Source organism: Hemibagrus wyckioides, linkage group LG18 (assembly GCF_019097595.1).
Source record: "Hemibagrus wyckioides isolate EC202008001 linkage group LG18, SWU_Hwy_1.0, whole genome shotgun sequence".
Taxonomy (NCBI): Eukaryota; Metazoa; Chordata; class Actinopteri; order Siluriformes; family Bagridae; genus Hemibagrus; species Hemibagrus wyckioides.
In genome coordinates, this window is record NC_080727.1 from 167501 (window position 1) to 180157 (window position 12657).

The 12657-nt window shown below is 44.4% G+C and overlaps 1 protein-coding gene across 4 annotated transcripts in view; it reads right to left on the bottom strand.

Annotated features, from left to right (window-relative positions):
• The window catches only part of larp1 (La ribonucleoprotein 1, translational regulator), a 13173-nt gene extending 2115 nt beyond the window's left edge, over positions 1–11058 (bottom strand). Inside the window, exons 1-18 of one of the 4 annotated variants that reach the window (XM_058414942.1) lie at positions 10550–11058; positions 7201–7262; positions 6953–7018; positions 6059–6209; positions 5466–5603; positions 5197–5349; positions 4046–4205; positions 3697–3841; positions 3329–3506; positions 3040–3197; positions 2463–2816; positions 1806–1929; positions 1515–1720; positions 1181–1287; positions 827–984; positions 524–668; positions 245–354; positions 32–159 (exon numbers count right to left, since the gene is read on the bottom strand). In XM_058414942.1, coding sequence (XP_058270925.1) covers positions 32–159; positions 245–354; positions 524–668; positions 827–984; positions 1181–1287; positions 1515–1720; positions 1806–1929; positions 2463–2816; positions 3040–3197; positions 3329–3506; positions 3697–3841; positions 4046–4205; positions 5197–5349; positions 5466–5603; positions 6059–6209; positions 6953–7018; positions 7201–7262; positions 10550–10802 — 2796 coding nt within the window. In that variant the 5' untranslated portion in view covers positions 10803–11058. Of the gene's footprint in view, positions 1–31; positions 160–244; positions 355–523; positions 669–826; positions 985–1180; positions 1288–1514; positions 1721–1805; positions 1930–2462; positions 2817–3039; positions 3198–3328; positions 3507–3696; positions 3842–4045; positions 4206–5196; positions 5350–5465; positions 5604–6058; positions 6210–6952; positions 7019–7161; positions 7263–10549 lie in introns of all 4 variants that reach the window. The other 3 variants (XM_058414941.1, XM_058414940.1, XM_058414944.1) reach the window with 3 other exon arrangements.
• Positions 11059–12657: the final 1599 nt, after the last annotated feature.

Below are 12657 nucleotides of genomic sequence, written 5' to 3' on the forward strand. Positions count from 1 at the left end.
GTCCTAAACTCCCACCCTACCCCTTACTTACGTCGACTCTGAAGTCCTCCAAGCGTCTGAAGTTGCGCAAATGCTCCTGCAGTTTGGAGTCAATCTCCAGAGTCTTAGCTTTAGAGTATTTAAGAAAAGCCCAGAACTTCTCCAGACCATACAGCTGACCTACACACACACACACCCCAAAACCATCTTAAATCACATAACTTGTTTCAGTTGTAGTTGTACTAAATGTGTGTGTCCCCCCTACCTGCTTCATAATCTTTTATGGTTTCCTCCTGGAAGTCTTTGAAGATTTCAGGTCTGAACTTTCTCTCCAATCCATAGCTGTAATACCGGAACAGACACTCCAAGCCGTACCTGACACACACACACACACTTATTAGTACAGGCATCTCTGTCCAGGTCTGCTTGTAATAAGTCCTTATTAATAAGTAATAAGTCCTTGTAAACTTTCTTGATACTAATGTTTCTGAAAAATGTTAAAATACACATTGAGTGGAACAGTGAGTGGGCGGAGTCTCTGTACCTGTAACCCTCCTTGGCGTCCTCGACTCCCAGCTGCCTGAACTCCTCATACATCTTCCTGTTAAAGTGATCACGCAGGAAGAACGACCAGAAACGGAAGAGTGTGTTCATCTCCTGAGACTGACCAATCCCCAAACGCTTACGCTCTGACAGAGACAGACAGACAGAGAGACAGAGAGAGAGAGACAGGGAGATTGAGAGACAATGTTTTTCTGCTGTTTGTGTATCTTGCACACTTTGGTTCTAATAATCAGAAAGGTGTTCAGGATATGCAGGATATTAAATAAAAGGTGTGTGTGTGTACCATTGAGACAACGTCGCCTGTACTTGTGGTAGACATGCTGTGTGAAGCCGTTCTCCTTCAGCAGCTCGTGTGATGGATGCTGGAATTTGGGAAGAGACTGAGGAGTGCAGCCAATGTTCCCCAGTGCTGCTGTGCCTTCAGAGGGACTTGCATTAGAGCTACATGCACGCGCACACACACACACACAGAGTTAAGCACAGAGGGTGTTAAACACATCTGAAACTGGGCTGAATCTCTACAGACTCTGTAATAAGCTGATGGTAGCAGAACTGACACAACATGAACATAACACCTCATAATAATGTGGTCACACTTTACTATAGTTTACTGTGTGTGTGTGTGTCTGTCTGTTACCTGACAGACGCAGTGCGTGACCGATGTTCTCGTGAGTCCATCACCCAGCCAACGTGACACTCCATTGGTGGGTTTGAGCTATGACGCGTCTTCCTTTTACGTGGTGTCTGAAACACATTTTGTCATGGAGGTGTAAGGAGAGAGACTACTTCTGATGACAAATCTGATCACATAAAAATCTAGCATTAGCCATTCTGTTAGCAACACTGACAACATGCCATTCTGAGTGATCATCAGTGTTCTACAGTGTTTATAGCTCCCCCCACAAATCCCAAACGCTACACATCTCATCACACATCATGGTCTCTGTGTGTGTACGTGTGTATGTGTGTACCTTGGCATCCACAGGCCGGCCCTCTTTGATGACAGGATAAAAGCGAGGTGTGTGTGTGTTGTGCTTGCAGCGGGGTGTGCGAGGTGTGTGAGGTGTATGTGGTGCTCTGTATCCTGGCGAATCAGGCACAGCGGTAGGGAGAGAGCGCGCCATCATGGAACGCTCAGGAGCACCAAAGAGTTTATTGGCCAGGTCATCTGTAGGAACTACAAGAAATACACAGATGGCTTAAATCACACACACACACAGCTTGGTCACACAACAGAAGGTCATAATGAGAACGTGACTTACTGTGTTGTGGGCGGGGCGGGCAGGGCGGCACTTCCTGGTTGGGGTCAATAGGGGGTTCAGGGGTCAAACAATCAAACTGCTCACGGCTGATTAGGTGAACCTTCTTAAAGTTCTCCACTTCTTGCTGTATATACACACAAGCAAATAAGACCTTATACAATAACTGTAGACACAGCCACACACATTCACTGACCACAAATTCAAATGACCAAATTAGTGCACCAAACAGGATGCAGGTCTACAAACATCACGAAAATCCATAATCTTTTCAAATCAAATCCCACCCTAAGTGTGTGCATGTCCATTTCCCCCTCGAAACTAAACTCTGTCTCCAACAGGGGGTGGGGTCATCTTTATAACACACACACACACACACAATGAACAGCTGCACAAAGCACAGAGAGCAGGGTCCTGCCACATCCAGAACAACAACACTAAAGGCCCTAAGAGCATGCAAATGTGCACACACACACACACACTAATGTAAATGTATGTCTGGATGATGTTCCAGCACTCACACCTGTTCTACAAAACGGTTTTTTTTTTTAAACAGAAGGGAGATCTTCTACAGCACAGTGAGGATGATATCTCAGGATAATGCTACAGGTTAATATGTAGCTTTATTATGATGATGATGATGATGATGATGTTGATTACCTTGATGGTGGCGTACTCTGGTTCATACGTGTCGTGCCAGAGGTCCTGTTCATAGTAGTACAGACCATCGTTAATGACCTTAACGAGCTCGTTGGTAAGTTTGGAGCGGGAGACGTGGTTGCCGGTCCGGTCGCCCCCGGGGTGTTTGCGCAGGTACGGTGGCGTCTGTGTCACAATCAGGATCTTGTTGACATCATGGTCATCAATCTCTCCGTCTGACTCGTCGTCCGTCCACTCAGTGAAGGTGTTCCGCCGGCCATCCATCGCCTCCATCTCCTCATCAAACAAGAAGTCCAGTTCCTCTGGCTCATCTTGGTCCCCTGCAGAAAGGGCACTCCGAGGGTCCTCTAGCTTCTGAAAGACCAAAAGAAAGGGTCAGAATGTCCTTCAGGGGTCGCTATAGGCTGGATAGATTGTATGGTAGTGTATGCTTGTAATACAAATATGGTCTGTTTCCTGGTTTTACATTTAAACCCTGTGATAAAGAAAACACTCTGCTCTCTATATTCTACACTAAAGAATCATGAACACCATGTGGTGCACCACCACAGAGTGTTCTGTGTGGGCGTGTACATACTTTTGGTCTGGCCGGTGAGGGGCGTGGCCGTTTCTTCACTTCTATCCAGCACTCTGATTCGAGATCAGGGAGACTCGCTGATAAACCCTTCGGCATCGTCTTCAGGTTACACACTTCCTCCAGCTTCTGCTCAGCTGTAGATGGCACACGAGGAGAACCTGCACACACAGACGCACACACACAAACACCTTATGACTCAGGTCAGCGAGTTACACACTACTTTAATAATGGCACTGGAAATGGGGCAGTAGACAGTAAGTGAGGTGTAAGAGCTAGGGGCACAAGGTACCTGTGTGAGGTGTATCGGCCGTGTTGCGGGGGATGAACTCGGGACAGTGTATGAGCTGTGAGAAGTCTGTGTGTGTGTGTTCAAGAAGAGTTAATCCAGGAAGAGGCCATTTCTCTGGTTCCTCTTTACATCGAATCTTCATGTCAATAATCTCGACCTCCTTACTGTCTTTTAGAGCCTGAAAACACACACAAGACAAAAAAGCTTTTACATAAACATTACACTTCACTGTGTGTCTGCTGCTCTCTATTTAACCACATTACTGAGTTATAAACATATAACACTCATGTCAGAGCTCAGGGTAGAATAGATATTGTTGTCTGAGATGAAAGTGTACATCGCTATCCTGAAGGTGGGTCAGTGTTTACCTCTGTAATGAGGTGGACGTCAGTGGTGAGAGCTTGAACACGGTGGAAGCTAGCGATCAGGGCTACAGGCAGGAAACCGTTTTCATCCATTTTCCTCCGGAGAAAAAAGTCCCGCTCCAGATTCTCCACGCTGAAGTAGTACTCACTGTGTGTATGCACATGTTTATTTAGACAAATGTTGCTTCATAAATTTAGTTTGGCACGTTTATGCTACATACGTTAGGTTTACCTGTTACTTAGTAACAATAAAACACACTATAGTATACGTAACCGACACTACATCCATGTAACACGCTACATGAGTACATAACAGTGTGTAGAATACACAGGGTGTGTAGTGTGTACTCACATCTGTCTCTTGATGTACTCTTTGAGCAGGTCCTGGTCCACGCTGTACAGCTCAGTGCTGCTCATGCTGTCATAGTAATAGGTCACTGACTGTGTATATTTGGGGTCAAGCACACCGTCCTTCCCCTCATATTTGTAGCTGTACTGATAATCATAGTGACCTACAGGGGACCAGAGGGAGACCAAGACCTTAAACCACAGCCTCAACTCTCACCGGCTGCATTTATTACACAGTGGTACCTTGATGTTCGAACACTGATTTGGTCGAAAACCGAATTATTTTTCCCCAAAGGAAATAATGTAAAACGAATTAATCTGTTTCAACTAGGTGGTTGATCTCAACTTTCCTCTCGGCAACATTGATGCCTGATTTCCCCTTTTTCTGAGACATGGCTACTGAAATTATACCACAAAAGATATTGTGGGGTTCTAACACAAGCACTCACAGATGATGCTTTCAGAACAGATGACCCAGGTAAACTGCTTCATCTCTATTGTCTACTCCAGGGTACGCCGCATGGAAAGTGTGTGCGGCATGGGGGTCGCTAGGCCATTTTTAGGGGGGCTTTAACATTCTCCATAAACTCTACACAAATTGGTGATCTCCTCAGTCCCCTTTTTTTTACGTCTTTCAGTGCGTTCTTCAATCCACAGACCACGGCATCGCAGAGTGAGGATCAGAGGACGTGTGTGCGAGTGTGTGTGTGAGTGTGTGAGAGTGTGTGTGAGTGTGTGTGAGTGTGTGATCAGGAAGACTCGTATTCGGCTAGTTCAGTACTCAAATGTTATATACACCTATGCAATAAGTTTCCCATCCTACCCTGTTAGTCACACCTTTATTTTATTTATTTATTTTTTTTTACTATTATACCCTCATTGGGGCTGAGCCCCCCTTAAATGAAAATTCGTTGTTCGATATTCATTGCAATCCTGTATGAAACAAGAACCGGCGTTCCTGATGGTCGAATCGTACACCGAAAATATTTTTGTACACCGAGGTCAAATTGACTTGAAAATTCAAATCGAATACCGAAAATTCGAACACGGAGGTAGTCAAGGACCGAGGTACCACTGCACACTTTACTGAATATATAGCTCACATCAGTCATGTGTGTGTGTGTGTGTTATAAAATGTCTAACACATGCACAGACCTCGTCCTCCCCGTCCCCGTCCTCGTCCTCGTCCCCGCCCTCTTCCTCGTCCGCGGAACCCTCCTCTGAACGGTGCTCCCTCACTCTTCACACTCGAAACCTCATCATGATCGTCTCTGAACTGCTCACGCTCGTATTTCCCACTGTGCCAGTCTATTCATCACACACACGTCAGTATTTCAGTTAGTATTACGTACCACACCTTCATACTACTAGAACAAACACACACATCATCCCCTAAACCAATGCAGATAATCATGAGGTCTTACCTCTGAGATCATTCCTGTTGTTGGTGTGCATTCTGGGAGTTTCCCCCTGTCGCGCGTTGTTTCTGGAGGCCGAGCGCTCTCGTGGTCCCTCAGACTTCACCTCAATCATCAGAGGAACCCACTTATGTTTATTTCCTGCTTAAAGAGAGAAAAAGTACAACAAAATGTCTGGTTTCAATAGCTTTCCATTTTATTAATATTAATAATAATAATAATAATAATAATAAGTAGAAGACGACGCAGAAGAAGGAAAAGTACATGAAAATAATTTTCAGACCAAAGTCCAGAAATCGGAGCTGGATCTAATCCAACTCTTACAGCCCTAAACCCTTAAGACACACAATGCTGCACAACAGAAAATACTACACACTTCAACAATAAACATACTCCAACAACCTAAGTAAGGAGTTAAACTCTATGCACTTTTTTCTCTGAGAACAAGAGAAAGGAAATGAAGAAGGAGGAGACGTAGTAGAGTATTATTTCTGCATGTGGTTCTGAACAAGGTGATGGTGCAGCTCCACAACCTCAGTCTGGTTATAGTGACATGGTCCTGCTCTTATCTACACACTCTCCATCTCAAACACACTCACCTTTCTTCCTGTGAGCGCTGTTTTTGTGCGCATCTTCCTCTCTGTTCTTCTCCTCTCCTGAATCATCTGATTTGGTCTTCTGGTTCTCTTTAGTCTCCTCACTGTCCCTCTTCTCTTTAGACTCCTTTTTTACTGAGGCCTTCTTACACCCCTGAACAAAAACACACAATGAAATCACACCGACATTAGCCATCATCAGTTTCACACTTGTAGTCTTGTACAATTCTGTGATATTAAAGCCTCACACACACAGTGGCATGTTAACATTTACACCATTCTACTGCTGAGTTCTGCACTCTGATTTATTGACAGATGATCAGTTTTCTACAACAGCAGCTCTGACAGTAATGCTTTCATTCTTGTATAAGTGTTGAAGTGTTGTGGTGTCAGAGGGAAATAATCTCCCTCACATGATATTACAGCATCTCTCCACTGCAGTGATTAGGAACTGGCACATTTTATTAATAAAGCATCATCACAGCACCAGAGGAAATGTCTTAGTGGGCATGCCTCATCGTCAGAGGGCGTGACCCAGTGAGCTCATGCAATTAATGAGAGTGTACACTGTCAGTGTCAGTGTCTATCCCTGATTTTAGATGAAAACTGGTTTGTACGAGTCAATATAGCATTCGGGCTGCTCCACCTATCGTCTATTCATCATTTCTGCAATATTTGTTCAATTCTGATTCCACAGAAATCCGCAATAGGTAAAGGAGCTTCTAATAAATCTTTAATTTTATTATTTGTTTCTGTTCTGTGAGCTAGGGAGTTTACTATAGTGTGTGTGTGTGTGTGTGTGTGTGTGTGTGTAAACACTAATGTATGTGTAATAATACAAAGGCCACACTGTGTGCACTTTACATATGTTGTTCTTCACTTCCTATTGAGACTGACCTGCACTTCCTTGGTGGCAATTTCGCCGGGTGTCGGCCAGTTAGTGGCATCGCCAAAATCTCCAACCTTACACACACAAACACACAATTACTTTAATGCACATATTTCAGCCATGCTCATTAAACACAAACAGTAACATCACACAAGTGCCATGGACTGACTGAAGGTCATTTTGAACAAAATTACACAAGACTTCTGATGACACTTACACAGCCATGAATGTAGAGGTGTGTGTGTGTGTGTGTCACCTTTCCTCCTCTCCTGGACCGGGGGTTTCCTGCTCTCACCACTTTTGCTGGTCCAGTTTGCTCTGAAAATACAAACACATCATAAATGCTTAAAACTCTTAACACACACCAGTTAAATATTTTGATGCATCATGTTTGCGCAGCTTTCTGACCACTGCTGAGGTTAATGAGAACTAATCACTAATACAGCTAATCAGTATGAAACACGAGCGTTTATCATATGATCTCTCCTTGGAAGTCATGTGACTACAGAGTAATATTAATATTTAAAAATCTGTAAGAGTTAATAAAGAATTGGGAGAAAGAAAGAAAATAATACTTTAGAGGTCGAGTGTAAGAGTATTATTACGTCACTGCAGTTATTCTGAAGATTAGCTCAGTGTTGGTGTGTAACAATGTTCTGGTGTCGCTCAGTATATAAGTGTGTGTGTTTGTGTGATGATTACTAACCCAGTGAACTCTGTGGTGTGGACAGAAATCACATCTCTATTGTAACTAATGTGTGTTTCTGTAAAACTATTTAAATACACTACAACACCATGTCAGACATTTGACCTTGCTGTGACCTTGACCCAGGTCAGATCAATTACAAAATCTAATCATTTCATCTGCTGGTCATAATGATCCCTTATAAATCCTCAAACATTTAAAGGCTTGTTCTTGTGAATCATCACATTAACAAGAACTGTGAATAGACCTGAAAACACAACGCCTCCACCTCTCAGTGATGGAGAAATAAAAACACTCAAATAAAAAGTGTGTGTGTGTGTGCGTGTGTGTGTGTGTGCATGCGTTCACAACAGACTTCTCTCTGGAGTTTAGTTAACACAGGTGTTCCTCGGGACTCAGTAATCTCACTGCTCAGTGATGAGGGTTAAAAACATCACTGAGATTTATTTGAATGTATTGTGTAGAGGCAGTACCTATTAATACGATCAATTCACATCGCAGCATAATGCATTCATTTATTCTCTCTTCTTACACCACCTACAGAGTGATTAGCACTGCAACATGCACACACACACACACACACACACATCAGTGAACACCAGATCTGCCCGGCCCATACACACACTCAGATAAAGAGGAACAGGGCGGATGCTTCAACTAATATCTCTCTCCCTCTCTCTCTCTCTCTCTCTCTCTCTCTCACCCCCTCCCACACACATTATTCCAGAGGCTGGTGGATGATCAGCTGTGTGTGATGTGTGGGCAGACAGGTGTGAGGTTCACTGTAAAGGTGATGGATCACTGTAAAGGTGAAGGTCTATGAGCACACATCAGTACTGTTCACACTCACTGCATACTTTATCTATACATGAGGATTAAATACACAGTGACCGATACGTGTGGCAGCATTCTGTGTACGTGACATTAACAGCAGATATAAATGGCCATTATGGTGCATGTCCACATCACAACAAACTGAGACTTTTCTGCATTTTTTATCTTGTTTATATAGACACGTGAGCATGTGACACACACACACACACACACTTCAGTGACTGTGTGTGTGAAGACATGATGCTGATCACCACATCACTTTGGAGTGGAGATGTTAAACCAGTTCTGGGGTCAGTGCTGTCACCACACACACTTTAAATATCAGATTAATAATTGTTATAATGAACTCCTCCATTAGCAATAATACACAAAACCACAAAGAAGTGTAAACTCCTCTGTCCTGAAGATGTGGAGAACTTCAAGCTCCAGCTTCACCCCTGACTGATACACACACACAGATACACAGCATTGACACTCGAGAGTCCTTACACACATCATACACACATACACACAGCTGACACGGGAGACTCCTTCACCACATCAAACGCACACATAGTGCTGACACTGGAGACTCCTTCCATCAGTGTTGCATAAACAACTCATCAACGAGTACAGCAACAATAAAGTATTAGAGCAAGTGCATTCATCTAAACCTGTCATGTTCAGCTGCACTAGTGTCACAGCTGATGTTATAGATGTGTTATATATCCAGATCTCATCAGTAATACCACATAACTGTATGAAATGTGTTCAGCACAAATTTTCCAGATTACTGAGCAAATTATTATTAATATCTGTGTGTTTGGCAGATGTTTAACTGAGCAAAGATCAGCGCAGAGAATAGAGTAAACACACACACACAGTGTTAAAGCTGAAGTGTCATCATCCCTAAACTTGAGGATTTTTCGGTCACGTGGCTGAAACACTCACTCTCTCGTATCTGTACAGGAGGACACGAGATCAGCATTAACTTGACAATTTTACAAATACAGCCGTGTTTAATTCACTTCCAGCGTTATAACTCTCTCTCACACACACACACACCACTGTACAGTAAAGCTACAAACCCGCTCGTGCTAAAGGATATAAAACACATGAACACGTCAGGCTAAAGCTACAGGCTAATCAGTTGGTACTAGATTTGTCTTTTAAAACTGTTTATCTTACCAAACTAATAATGCCCCAAACTTGATATGAAGCTAAATACACATTTGACAAAATAAATATTTCTGCAAAAGAAGGCGACTTTTCTGGAATAACTCTGCTCCCAAATCAGCCGAGAAACACGTGGAGTTCATCCGGGTACTTCTACACCGCTAATCACTCTGATTAGCCTCGGGGCTTCTACAAACTCTGAAAAATTAACGTGCTCATGGAAACACACAATAAACTACTCAGTGGGGAAAATATATGACCTTTATAAAACAAGCGTGTGTTTTAGCGGATTAAGCATGCATTATCCTGTGTGTAGTTTAGCTGAGTTAGCATGTGTGTCGGCCCGTCCGCCATTGTTAACACAGCACGAGACAGGCCAGGGTGACTGAATTAGCAGTTAGCATCCACTAGCAATACATAGCTAGCCAGCACGCTAGATAACGTGATTTTAAAAGGGGCGTTTAGGACAAAACACCTCAGAAAAGTGAGAGTAAAATAGAAATCCAACAGAAATTGAACTTTAAGTAAGAATGTTACGCTGACCTACAAAGAGGCGGTTCGCTAGCAAGCACGCGTGGCATTATAATGACCATTTATACACATTTACCGCAGGTTTTTTCTCTCTCTCTCTCACACACACACACACACACACACACACACAATGCTACTGCAACCTGAATAAGAACAGCCGGTTAGCTAGTGATGGTCAGTCAGAACAGAATGCTAACATGTGGACAGATTAATAGGCATCGTGCTAGCGTTAGCTGTGTGTTTAGGTGTTAGCGGAGTTAGCATGCTAGCGGAGCAGTGACAGCTGCTTGATAAACACTCCCTCAGCAGCACTAACACCACCGCAGCGTGTTTTAGTATATTTATCCGGAGAACAGAGAGAAGTGTTCGGGCAGCTCACCGGGAGCGGTCTGTCCGTTCACCGTCACCGAGTTGAGCTTCTTGGTCCACGGGTTGACTTTGGGCGGAGGCGCCTCTCTGAACTCCTTCTTCTCCTCCACGTTCTCCTGCAGGCTGCTCTCCTCCCCGGCCTGCTTCGAGCTCGGCTCCGGGGTGAGCGCTCCGTGTCCGGCGGGCAGCTGGAGGTCCTCCTCGTGCAGGAGCGGGGTGGTGTTGGTGGTGGTGTGCAGGAGAGTCTCCACCTGAGTGGCCATGTCTCCAGTCCTCCTTTCCCCCAACTTGAACGTGCTCTTTAACTTAAACCACAAAAAAGTCCCTCTTTTGTGTGTCTCTACCCTCACTCCTGCTCCTCTCCTCTCCGCTCGGCTTCGGTCTGAGCCGCAGAATGGCGGATAACTCAATAAAACATGTAAAATGTTGTAAAAAAATAATAAATCCTGCAGTGAACCTCTCGGCCTGATTCTTCCCTCAACGACCAAGCACCACGCGACAGCCACCCGGGGGCGCGCACGCAGCAGCGACAGAGAAGACGTGAACGCGCCCGCAATGTTACGTACGCCACGCCACACACTGCATGCACGATGACGTCACCATGCTCTCGCTGTGGCCATACGTGGAGGCCTGGGGGTTTATTGACTTGTTCTAATATGAAGACCTCCGAGGTCCTTTGCCCTTTAAAACAAAGCTTTTGTTCAAACTGCCAGTGTGGTGTGATACATCTCCCTGCCAGTGTGGTGTGATGGATCTCCATGAGAGCATGGTGTGATAGATCTCCACGCCAGTGTGGTGTGATGGATCTCCACGCCAGTGTGGTGTGATGGATCTCCCTACCAGTGTGGTGTGATGGATCTCCCTACCAGTGTGGTGTGATGGATCTCCATGAGAGCATGGTGTGATAGATCTCCACGCCAGTGTGGTGTGATGGATCTCCACGCCAGTGTGGTGTGATGGATCTCCCTACCAGTGTGGTGTGATGGATCTCCACGCCAGTGTGGTGTGATGGATCTCCCTACCAGTGTGGTGTGATGGATCTCCACGCCAGTGTGGTGTGATGGATCTCCCTACCAGTGTGGTGTGATGGATCTCCACGCCAGTGTGGTGTGATGGATCTCCCTACCAGTGTGGTGTGATGGATCTCCACGCCAGTGTGGTGTGATGGATCTCCCTGCCATGCAGCCTGGTTTATACCTGACATGTGATTTTGCCTACACACACAAAAGCAGTCTGATCTCCTTCATCTTAACATGTTCTCTAACACAGCCAGGGGGTCACCTACTTTCCTACAGGAAGGAAGTGAAGTTTTTATACCCCAGCACAATCAGCTCAGGAGTACCACAGGGCTGTGTTCTCTCACCACTCCTCTACTCATTCTACACCAGTGACTGCACCACCACAGACAGACGCACCAATATAATCAAGACTGTGGATGACACGACTGTAGTGATGCGGTTACCTGTAGAAGTGAACTCTTAAAGCGTCCTGTGTCCATAACCACACTGAGCTTAATGTTTCTAGGACAGTTGGAGTAACTATCCAGTTACTAAATTCCTTCAACCTTTGTGGAAACAGTTTGGAGAAGAACCTTAGTGTATTTATCAGTCTGTCTATGATCAAATGTATATTAATGTTTATGTATGTTCATGGTTTAATTAAAAGCTTCTCTCTCAACTCTGTAAACTTACACATTATTATTCTGCATCTCATTTAGAGGCCATGTTATACAGTAATGACTATCATTTATTCCACAAGTACAGTGAAGGTAATTTTAAGTGTGTGTGTGTGTGTGTGTGTGAGTGAGTGAGTGAGTGAGTGAGAGAGAGAGAGAGAGAGAGAGAGAGATTTCATCAGTTCTAATGACATTGGAGAAAATGTAAGATTTCTGTCCTAAATACTGAGTCACATCACACCTTCACGTCACTGGATGATGAGGATCTTCATTTATCAGGTGCTGCATTTGGCTTGCAGGTTAAATATCTTACATTGTCCTCCTGTAACACACACACACACACACACAATGCACAAAAAGTGGACTCAGCAGCTGGTCAGCAAAATGCACTTGACAGGTTTAAAATATAGAACTGCTCAGTAAGCAGTGTGTGTGTGTGTGTG